The sequence below is a fragment of the Astyanax mexicanus genome, chromosome 10, assembly GCF_023375975.1.
Source record: "Astyanax mexicanus isolate ESR-SI-001 chromosome 10, AstMex3_surface, whole genome shotgun sequence".
NCBI lineage: Eukaryota > Metazoa > Chordata > Actinopteri > Characiformes > Acestrorhamphidae > Astyanax > Astyanax mexicanus.
In genome coordinates this window covers 9354363-9366798 of record NC_064417.1, presented here as the reverse complement: position 1 = coordinate 9366798, position 12436 = coordinate 9354363, and the positions used below count along the sequence as shown (strand labels likewise).

Here is a 12436-nt window from a genome sequence, read left to right as displayed (position 1 = left end):
TGAAAACTGCACTCTTCATTACCCGTGTAGAACCATGTATTTTAGAGCTTACCCTAAGAAATCCTGTCAAACCCTGTAAGTGCCAGTCAACTAGAATATTTCATATTTATTCTAGATTAAACACAAACATTTGCTTTCGAAATCAGTGAGTAAGTGAGTGAAAATGTGAGGGATTTAACGAATAAGTGAGTGAATAAATTACGCAGATCGTCTTTTAGCACGATTACACTATGTCTGGTGCCTTGATGTACATTTGTACGACTTTTGTGCTGTACTGTTGTTGGACGTGGTCTGTATTGTTTGCTTGTATTTGTAGTTAGTGATGATTGTTAGCTCTGCTGTGTTTTGATACTGGGCTGATGTACTCTTAAGAGAGATATCTGGTTAGGGGTGTTAAAGGAGTTTCCTTTTTACACATTTTGTGTCTGAGATGAGAAAAAAAAAAATACAGACACACAGAGACTGATTAAGTGAAGTAAAGTGCAGATCTGCTGTGATATAAGAATATGATCTGATCAGGTCTCAGGATCAGCTAATCAAAGAATATCAGTCAATTTCTAATCATATATCTTGGGGGAAATCCTAAAAAAAACTGATACAATGCAGTGATGAAATACAATATGTGAGTGAGTGGGCTAGTGAAGGAGTGAGTCAGTGAGCGTGTGAACTAATATGTGGGGGGCTAAAAAACGTCAGTGAAAAAGTGAACAAATCAGTGAATATAAGTAAAAATATTAGAGTGAATAAATGAGTAAGTGAATAAATGTGAGTAACAAATGTGATTGGGTGAATAATAAATGAGTGAGTGAGTGAGTGAGTGGGTGAGTGAGTGAGTAGCCAGGTCCAGGTCCGTTTAGCTTGACTGAACAGATATGTGTTCATCAGGTGATTCAGAACATCGATCCAGTTCTTTTCTAATAGTGACCCAATCCATTTTAAACTGATTATAAAAGATCTCTATTTATCACACCGCTTAAAGCTTCGGCATTTACATCAGCCCTCCATAAATGAGATTGGGGAGGCAGACCTGATAGAGGGATGGTGAGAGATATATTACCTGTCAAAAGTTTGGGCACACCTAGCTTATTAAAGGTTTAAATAAACGATTGTGTTTTTTGCAAAAACATGATAAAACAGAAAGCTTTTTACATTATTTTATATTAGGGTATTTTTGACTCTTAATTCTTCTTAGCAACCCTTTCTTGTGCTTTTATCATCGTGAGTTGTGATTTCTTTCAATAGTTATTCCTTATGCTAAATTGAAGGTTATTATTTTGTATCTTGTTATTTATCAGTGGTTCTTCTACAGTTGTTTACTGATCCTTGGATAATCTGAAAGATCCTTAGATCCTCATTCTCTTATAGTGCTGAACGGTATGATCAAAAATGCATATCACAGTGTTTTTCAAGATTCTGCTGGTTTCACAGTGCTGAATAAATGATTTTGGGCTCATATGGGGGAAGAGAGGATGAGAGGAACTTTTCTCTGAGCTGATTACACTGATTGTGTAATTCCATTTGTCTCTTTTCTAGGTGAATAATTTCTGTTTGCTGTTGTTTTTCTATTTTTCTCCAAAGAAACACACTTATACAGTGAGGAACAGCAGCAGGAGCTCCTCAGATAAAGTGCTGTTCTCATTTTTCAGGATGGAGCGTCTGACTTCACAGAGCTTAGCTACCTTTGGTAGTGCTGTTCTACACAGTGCTTCGTGAAAAATGCATACTGGTTTTAATTTTCCCTCTGGTATTTTAGATATATAACAAGTATACCGCTCAGCACTATTTTCTATATTATAAGAGTTTGGGCTCTTATGTTTTTATTTATTTTTTTCTTATTATTCTAGGTTTTTAGGAGTTTGTAGGAATATTATCTGTGTGATTTAATCCTGGGTTTTACTTGTTTTTACAAGTTTTTCCATATTTTTTTAAGAAGCTTACTGTTTTGAATTTTGGATCATCTCAGTTGTTCATTTTTTTGTTCGATGGAAGGTGTTTCTTATGTGTCATGGTCTTTTCCTCTTTGGTTCTTCCTTATTCTATGAGAAAGTTTTGTTTTATTCTCTTTTGTTCATTAGAGGACTGCAGCCGCATTTGCAGGCCGACATGCTGTTCAAATAAAACTAAATTGAGCTGAATTAAACAGAAATAAATTTAACGGATCTAAATTAAAACAGGCTTTATCTACCTGTATTCTGTCTGCCACCAGGGTAACGTGAGGTTGGGTGTGTGCGCTCAGACTGAGAGTAAAATCGAGAAGTTGACACTTTAAAAGTGCGGCAGGTTGGCGTAGCTGTCAGGCTTCAGAGAACTATAAAAAAAGAACAAAATGTAGAGCCACCCCGCAGCACCCATCAAAGCAGGGTGGGGCGGGAGCCGAAAAGTGTTTCTGAATTATTACTGTCAAGGCGAAGATGGCGCTTAAAAATAAAGAGAGAGAGAGAGAAATGTAATTGATGTCATTTTCAGCAAAGCTCTAAGTTCATCAAATATTTACAGTGCAAATATTCAGCAATAAACAGGCGCTGACAGAATGAATTGGGAATCACTCAGATGCCAGACTGCAGATCGGAGAAAGACTTCCCCGCACAGAAACACCCAGCTTATGTTTACCATAATTTATCCCAACCATCGCTCCAAACGCAGTTTTCTCATTACTTTCAGCCTCACAACTAAAGTACAACTACAGTGCCTTCATCCACAGTGACTGTGCTTTTCTACACACTCCTGTTTCTTAGGGCATTTTCACACCAGCACCATTTGATCCGGTTAACCCTTGTGTGGTGTTCATATTTTTGTTACTCGTTTATTTTGTTACATGTATTTAATTCAGCAAAATTAAGCAAATCTACATTAAAATGCTTTACACATGCTTGCTTCACCTAAATTCCAAGCAATATAAACAGCTTACATGGTTAATATTTGCCCTTTACCTTTCTTATGTTACATTTCTTTCAAAAAGTGCTACTCTTTTTTTATTAGTTTTTTAATAAAATGTAAAAGAAAATGAATTAAACTCAAGATATGAGTAGAAAATTTGTTTAGTTTCAAATTTACAAATGAAGCAATGTTTATTATCCCTTGGCCGAACATACTGTATGTAATATAAATGTTTGGGGGGGGGGGGGATGGGGGGGTGTACAGTGTGTGTTTATGGAAAATGTGTTTTGATATATTTTTTCACAAAAAATGAGCCAATGCCAATGAGTTTGAGTTAGAAAAAAATATTTTTTTTAGTATCATTTGATGAAAAATGAAAACGGGTCCCACAGACCCGAACACCACACAAGAGTTAATATTTGATCCGGACTCCGGTTTGTTTGAGCAGGTGTGAAAACAGTAATCGTACTTGGGTGTGGATCAAAACAGCCGGACTGAGACCTGTACCAAATGAACTCTGGAGCAGTTTGCTTGTGTTGAGAAGTTTATTCGGTCTTAATCCGACCCAGCTATCAAATATACCTCTTTTATTTGAGGTAAACTGATAAAGTGGTAAAGTGCAGTTTAATCTAATATGTTAAATTATATAATGCTAATTACCACACCTATGAACAAACGTTGTCTCTGCTGCTCCATGCTGTTTACATGCATGGTCTGTGCTGCTCTCACTGCACATCCTATTAAAAACACTGTGTTTAGGGGGAATTGAGTGGTCCAGCGGTCTAAAGTGCTGCCACTATAAGCGGGAGGTTGCAGGTTCGAACCCCCGCTCATGCAGCTTTGCCAACAAGATTCCAGTGTTTAGAAGAAGCACGATTCACCCTTCACAAGTTTCCTTTCGGGTGGGTGGATGGTGCTCTCTCCCCACATCACTTATAGCGTGATGTCTGCAGCACAGGGCGTCTGTGAGCTGGTGTATCTAAACCGCGTTGCTGCGCTTTCCTCCAAGCGCACTGTGATGCTGCTCAGCAATGCTGTATCAGATCAGCAGCAGCTCGAAAAGAAGCAGTGGCTGACTTCACCTGTATCAGAGGAAGCATGTGTTAGTCTTCACCCTCCTGGTGTGTTGGGGCATCACTAGTGATAGGGGGAGTCCTAATGAGTAGTTTAGAAATAAAAAAGTTTAGAGCGTTTAGTGTTAAAGCAGCTCTAAACTGCAGAGACATATGCGCTGGAACTATATTTACTTTCTTGCTCCCCCACCAGACAGGTCTGACCAATCAGAGGAGACATTGTGCTTGTGTGCTTTATTGGTGCACATTTTAGTGCGTTTAAGTTTGTGCCTGTGTGAAACCAAACCAAACAGAGGGAGAAAACCCTCCAACTAAAGAAAATCATCAACTGATCCAGACCATAGACACCAACTAAATGTGCAAAAATGCCTTTAAACCAGACAAATCAATTGTTGCAATCGGTTCACTCCTCATAAGCCCTGAACAACATAGAATGAGAAGGAGTGTCCAAACTTTTAACTGGTACTGTAAGCTATGTTTCCTAATGGGGCATAAAAATGTTAGAAAAGCTTTGAGGAGCAAACATCTCAGTCTTAGTCTTGGGCCAGGAACCCATAACCCAGGTTCTCCTGCAATAAAAAAATAGTTTATCTTTTTTTTTATCTTTTTTTGCCGTGTCTTGAACACCCTGAAATATGCAAATATTGTCTTCAGCTGGTGTTCGCAGGTGCTGGCAGGATATTTGAGTGAAAACATCACACCGCTGAGTTGAGTCTAAATACAAATGTGATTCTTTTACAAAGTGTGTGAGCTGAGAACGATAATTAGACACACACCTGGGTTCAAAACGCCTCCTGCAAGCTAGTGCTAATGTTTGAGCACTGTGAAGCAACTGGTCTGTATACGGTGTAGAGATGGGAAGATCGATTAGCTATTGAATCGGTCGATTTAGCAGATGCGATTCACATGCGATTTGCATGCTCGTCAATTGTTCAATTAGTGGCTGTGCCCAGAAACTCCAAAATGTTCTTTTTGATTTGGTAATGCAATCTTGCCAAATGTCCGAAACAAAAGAAACAAAAGAAGCTGCTTGAAATCCTCCAAGAGGCTTCCAATGGAGAAAAAGATTTTGGAGTGACCTCAATGTGGCCACGCCCACAAAGCACATGAGCAAACCCTTTTAAATCATATAAGTTATTAATTAATTATTAATATTTTTGACTTGAGTATGTGTAGAAATAATACAGTTACATAACATCACTTACTATGAACAAATAAAAAAGATATATTAATAACTGACTGGCGCTGACTGGCACTAATTGACTGGAGCTGAGCTGCAGTGTTGGATCATCGCTGTTATAATTAAAATATAAACTTTGTTTTATATTTTTTCAACAGTAAATATTGGCTATTTTAAACAGTATGATGACTCTGGAAAACAGGCATTGCGAGTGCTGTTGTTAGGATACTATGACTCGTTACAAAGCGGAAAAGGGCGAAAGTAACAGTGGGTTAATTAGCTAATTAATGGATATTTAGAGCTTTCCATTTTCGCATTCCTACTACTTAATTATCTATCTTGTGAAAATAACTACCAGCACTACAAGTGATACACAATTCTATTGCTGGTTTAACACTGACGTCTGTGACCTATGAGTTGTGTGACCGTAGAGGGCGCAATTTTTACTTTCTGTTCTTTCTTTCTTTTCATACAAATTAGTTACAATACAACCAAATGTTTTCAGGTTATTATCATCCCTTCACCTTTTCAGCCAAAAAAAAACATTCATGACTGGAGGGGCAATTTTTGAGGTATTGCTAGAGGCACTTCATAGCGCTCTGTAGAACAGCACCACCAAGGAAGCCTACTGGTACAGCTCACTAGCAAACGCTATGCAGTTAGCATAACAAGCTAATACACTGGAGTGATGGTAGCTCAGCTCTGTGGAGTCAAATGCTCATCTCGCTCTGTCCTACCTGGAGAAACACTGTGTGATATGAGAATAGCACTTTATCTGAGGAGCTCCTGCTGCTGTTCCTCACTGTTTAAGTGTTTTTATCTTAGTAAAATATAAAAACAAATGCAAACGACCAAAGCTTTCGTAATTATTCATTCAGAGAAAAAGAGATGAATGGAATTATGCAATCGATTAACAGCTCACAAAAAAGTTCCTCTCTTCCAGACAAGCTTTTTATTAGTTATTATCCGTTAACAACACTGATTATGCTGCATCCATCCAAGTAACATTACCTGAATATTACATACATTATCGTATTTACTCCTACCTGTGGTTGTGTGTTTGTGTGTGTGTGTGTGTGTGTGTGTACCGTCTCCAAATGCCAGGAGACAATGCTGCGAGGTTGCTCTGAGCTGTGACTCTGAACTGTAATCTACGTTTTGTGTGTGTGTGTGTGTGTGCATATCTGTGTGTGGTCAGCCAGATAGCCCTGTCTACCTGTGACCTTTACAAGACCCATGCAGAAGGGATACTGATATGAGAGTGTTCACACACACACACACACACACACACACACACACACTGCTTATCCTGTCCAGTACGGCCCTAAATATCAAATATGGATCACACATTTCTTTGCCATTTTATTATTTGTGCTGTTCGTGAAACACACGTACAGACACAGGCAGCTGAGACAGAGAAAGACAGAAACTATATGTTCCTTGTTGTGTTTCCTAATCCAAAGTATAAAACATATTTATTTACAGGGGTTGGACAATAAAACTGAAACACCTGTCATTTTAGTGTGGGAGGTTTCATGGCTAAATTGGAGCAGCCTGGTGTTCAATCTTCATTAATTGCACATTATTGCACCAGTAAGAGCAGAGTGTGAAGGTTCAATTAGCAGGGTAAGAGCACAGTTTTACTCTAAATATTGCAATGCACACAACATTATGGGTGACATACCAGAGTTCAAAAGAGGACAAATTGTTGGTGCACGTCTTGCTGGAGCATCTGTGACCAAGGCATCAAGTCTTTGTGATGCATCAAGAGCCACGGTATCCAGGGTAATGTCAGCATACCACCAAGAAGGACCAACCACATCCAACAGGATTAACTGTGGACGCTGTAAGAGGAAGCTGTCTGAAAGGGATGTTCGGGTGCTAACCCGGATTGTATCCAAAAAACATAAAACCACGGCTGATCAAATCACGGCAGAATTCAATGTGCACCTCAACTCTCCTGTTTCCACCAGAACTGTCCATCGAGACAATAAATGATTGTGGCATGAAACCAGGTGTTTCAGTTTCATTGTCCAACCCCTGTATATATGGTTTATTAAACACATATGATTCCACAAAATAATTCCACATGTGTTCCTGTATAGCTTTAATATCTTAAATGTAGAAAATAAAGTAAGAAAGAAATCACATTGAATGAAAAGAGGTGTGTCCAAATTTTTGACTGATACTGTGTGTGTGTATGTGTCATTGTTTTACTGTCTCCAAATGTCAGAAAGACAGAAACTGCATGTTTCTTGTTGTGTTTCCTCACAGTCACCGGTGCTCTCTCAGCGCTGATGATCTGAACAGACAGTGGCTGAAGCCGAATCCCAGCCTGAGTCCCACCATCTACCACACCAAAGGCCTCCTCTACTACCTCAACAGCATCGGACGAAAACCACTGGTAAACTCTGCTTTATAAATCACATTTATGAATTTTATTTACAGACAAGTCAGAATATTTTACCACCTCCTTGTTTCTACATGCACTGTCCATCTTATCAGCTGCACTGACCAGTCTGCTTAAACCATAGACTGTGTATAGCTGGACAGAGCATCGTCTCTCAAAAGTGAAGCCAGCACAGGTCGGGCGCCCCCTGCTGTTCGGTTGCAGAAAGCTGTGTAACTCCACCCATTCCCATAGGTTTCAATGGCAAAACAAACATTCAATCACGTTTTTTTCTAATATACTGTAATTCTACCTCCATTATTTAAATGCAGCAGCTAGTGTAACCTCTGCTTATATAGTCAACATTTTTATATCCCCACAGAATTCGTTTTTTAGAAGGTTATTCAGCTCTATTCAAACAAGGTGTGGTTATTGTAAAAGGGCTGGTTATGGGCGGGACCAATAACAGACCGTCAGCTCCGCTCCGCCCCGCTCTGCAGCCTGTGACCGCGAGGAAGCCCTCGGGGGCGGGGTTATTTAAATGAGTAGGCGGTCTCTCCACAGTCTCTCTCCCTCCTCTGGTCTCTACTGCGCAGAATCGGGTGTCAGGATCGCCAACATGGCGGAAGATTTTGGCTTCATTTTCATTGAATGAATGGGAACGGCGACACAGCGTCCATCTTTTTTTACAGTCTCTGGCTTAAACTAAAACCACACAAAACATTATATGTTTGCATGGTTTTATTCAACACAACATGTTAACATTCACATTGAGGGTGGTAAAAAGTATGTGAACCCCTAGGCTAATGACCTTTCAAAGAGCTTACTGGAGGCAGGATGTGATGAGATTGGATGTGTTGGTTAAAGCTGCCCTGCCCGCTAAACAATACACACCCGTTTTGAGTTTGCTGTTCTAAAGAAGCATTGCTTGTTCATCACACTCCAGCTAGAACATAGCAGGGTATTTTACATTATTATATAATATTATAAATAACAGTAGTGTGCAGCTTCAGCTTTTGTCCTTAATGGCAGTTTTTACTTTTATACTTTAAGTAGATTTGAAATCAGTACTTTTACACTTTTATTGAGTAAAAAGCTTGAGTTGATACTTCTTCAACTTCTACAGAAGTAGTTTAAACTCTATCTATCTATACTTCTACCTGAGGAATGAATGAAAATACTTTTGACACCTTTGCTGTGTCCACTCACAGTTCACTCTACTAGACACTCCTACCTAACTGCTGCATTGTGTAGATGTAAAGTCAGAGACAGACAAAGTTGTCATAAGTAATTCATACAAGGCAATTACCCACCATCTACTGTAGAGGAGCATTATAAACTAACTAAATAAATAAACTGTGCTATTAGCACTTAGAATATAATGTCATGCAAACTATTTTACAACCAAATAGCAAGTGCACAGAAATCAAAAAGAAATAAAAAGTATAGTCTGATGCTAAGCAACAGCATCATAGTAACCGTTTAAAATGGCAAAGAAAAATCCCATACAATCCCATCGCTACCCCAGGGATACTAGTCCATTTGCTTAGCATTACTTATAGCAACCATGTTGAAAAAAAAAATAAATAAATAAAAAAAAAAAAATATATATATATATATATATACACACACACACACACACATATATATATATATATATATATATATATATATATATATATATATATATATATATATATATATATATATATGTGTGTGTATATATATATATATATATTATTTTTATGTTTTTTTTTTTATCTTTTTAAACCCCTTCCCAAACTTATTTACATGTATCTATAGCCTTCTTTCTGGCCATAGTGATACCAGTGACTTCAACAATCAATCAATCAAGCAAACAATCCAGTTTTCTCAATTTTCTTAAGCAGTTGTAACAGACTAATTTCCAATGTAGAAATAAAATGACCTCAGTCCTGCTAGAGTTGCAGTACACTACGTCATCTCGATTGTTTGGTGTTTTCCCGTCTTGATTTTCATGTTTAATATTAGTTTTGGCTCATGCAGACTGTGATGTGAACAATGTAAATTACCAACAAAGACCAAAAGTCAAAAGCTACTTGTGTTCAACAGTTTCTGTTAAATGTTTCTGTTAAAAGAGTAGCATCTAAAAATCTATTGAAGAATACAAATTAAAAAATTGTATCCTTACCTATTGTAATTAAATAATTATAGTACATATTATAATACATTTGGAAAAATAGTAAATTATGGAAATATCATTTTGAAACACATTTCTCTCTTTTTTTATTACTTTCTAGGGTATTATTGGCATTAATATCTGAGGATAAAATAAGACAGGCTCTTCCTTTCTAACCATCTGTAACCATCTAATCATCTGTAGCTGATTTGCTGCACCTGATTCTAATTTGAGGGGTTTTAATTAGCAGTAACAGTGAGGGGGTTCTGACATTTTCCTCACAGGAAAATTGACATCTATTAATTACATTTTACAAAGGATGTTCTTCTGTAATTTCTTCAGGATCTTCAGTAGTAAAGATCAGATTCTGTTCATGGCCAATAGATAAATATATCGCTCAGTGCATAAAGTCCTCTAGAGTTATGTATTTGTGAAATTTACTCACATATATTTTTTTGGTTTCTTTTATCAACATATTTTTTTCGCACTATAAATACAGTCTTATTAAGAAGTTTTAGTGAAGTTTCTCCAGCACAGAGGCTGGAGCAGTATTAGCATTAGCTGCTAACTGCAGTGCTAGATCTTTTGCCATTCAGAGGTGAGTATATCGGACTGTTGCCTGCATGTTTACCCTATTAAAACAAGCTATGTGGGATGAACTGCTAGCTGATAGCTTCATGGGTCACCGGAACACTCAGGGTTCCTCAGTGTAGCGCTGTCAGGCGACATTTATTAGCGATTGTCGCTGCTAACTGCGGCTAGCACTGCTGCTAACTGCACAAACATACTGGATATCTAAACTTACTGTAAGTAAATGGACAATCTTTACTCACAAAAACAACCAGCTTCCAGGAGAGAAGTCTGTGTCGATTAACATCCAGCACTCGTTTGACTTTAAAATAAAATATTTTTTTTGTTTTTTTTTTAAGAATTACAGTTTTGTTTACTTACTTTGATTACTTGTATTAGAAGGAAAAATGGTGAAACCCTTGTTCCTTACTATTGTTGCTTAAAATGTTTCTTATAACTCAGTGTGCCTTATACATGAAAATGGACGAGAAAATAAACGTTCATTGATGTTGTGACTTATAGTCTGTAAAATACGGTATGTACTTTTTATCCTTGTATACTGGGAACTATATAAATGCTTTTGCAGCTAGAGGAACATGTCATAGATCTCACACATGTTTTGCAGTGTCTCAAATTACAGATAAAGCCTTGGGGAAGATTTTAATGCAGCTTCAGTCTTCAGTCTTCAGTCTTCTCTCATATCTGACCCACGAGATGCCACCGGAACGTTAGGGCTTTCCTGTAAGTCTCTTTCAATTCCGCCTGCTCCAGAGTAACCCAGTCGAATCCTGGATTGGCTTACAACGTGAAATCTGTCCATTTCTCCTAAGAATTTAATCCGGTCAGAATCTGAAATCCGCCTGGATAATGACTGCAGGAGCAGCCGCAGACTCTGAGAGCTGCAGTGGTTTGAAATATAGATCAGTGCTGATCATCAAGCTTGCGGGTGAAACTTTGGGACAGAAGAATCCAGGCATAAATGCATCAGTGAAATGAGCCAGTCCTTCCTCGCCCAGCGCAAAATCCCAGTTAGATCCGAGCTCATTTACTGTAATTGAATTTTTCCATCCACATGTGCCGTGCGTATCTTGGTGATGTATTATGTGGTATGGAAATTATGTGAAATTGGGCTCTTTGTTGTTTATATATTTATTGAAATTTCAAAAACCATCATAATGCTTCATTGTCATTCAGAATAATGAGAGCTTTCTAGATGAAGACGGGAGCTTAATACAGAAAGCTCTTAATGAAGCCGTTTCCACACTATTGACTTTGCTTCTCTAATCAAGGAATCAGTGATAACAATTATAGAAGCATTTAAAAAAAAAAGAATAAATATATGAAATGCCACATCTGTGTGAATGATGCAGATTGGAGATCTGATGCAGTTTATAGATGGTGCTTCTCATTGGCTGTCCTGCTTGACCTCTTATTTCATCTGTGTGTACTACAGTCTCAGATGAATAGCTTCATATTTATAGCCGAGCTTGTTTATAAACTCCTCCAGTGAGAGAATCACAGAGCTCCTGCCTGCTGCTTTTTCCTGACCTCTTCTGTTCCTTATTCTTCATATTCCAACAACCAGCTCTCTACACATCACACTATTCCAGAATCCCCAGAATTCCCATTTCTCAGAGAAATAAATATGTAATTGTAATTCTTACAGTTAAAACACTACACAAGCCCATTCTCTCTACACCACGCCCCTACACACACCATTTCACACTCTACTAGTGGCTTAGCTGTTAGAGGAAAAGGATATTGATGACAGGGTTGTGGATTTGATGCCTGGGTTTGACAAGCTACCCGTGTCGGGCATCGAACTGACCATGTAACATATAGATATACAGTAATACTAATCTTTTCAGAACAATAACATCATTAAGTAACACAGAATTAATTCAGAAAATGAGTGATTTATTTAGCTCAGAAAAACAGTTGCTCTTCCACTGTTGTATCATAGTATATCAAGTATACTAGTATACCAAGAACCAAGATTTATTTTATTTGGACTTTACTTTAGTAAACTTTTGATTAATACATGCTCAAATATTTAAATTATCTTAATATTTGCATCTCATGTTAAGCAGGACTGGTATATTGTATTATAACAGAGCAACATATTTCAGCTGTTCAATGTAAAAATGTATTAGAGTGTAGTTACTCTTTAAAACATATTTTAGTAGTCT

General features: G+C 37.7%; 1 protein-coding gene across 2 annotated transcripts in view; it reads left to right on the top strand.

Annotated features, from left to right (window-relative positions):
• Positions 1 to 12436, top strand: part of LOC111195774 (cytosolic carboxypeptidase 4) — a 367388-nt gene that overhangs the window by 264041 nt on the left and 90911 nt on the right. For both annotated transcript variants that reach the window (XM_049483983.1, XM_049483982.1), the window contains one exon: positions 7405 to 7534. In XM_049483983.1, coding sequence (XP_049339940.1) covers positions 7405 to 7534 — 130 coding nt within the window. The remainder of the gene's footprint in view (positions 1 to 7404; positions 7535 to 12436) is intronic.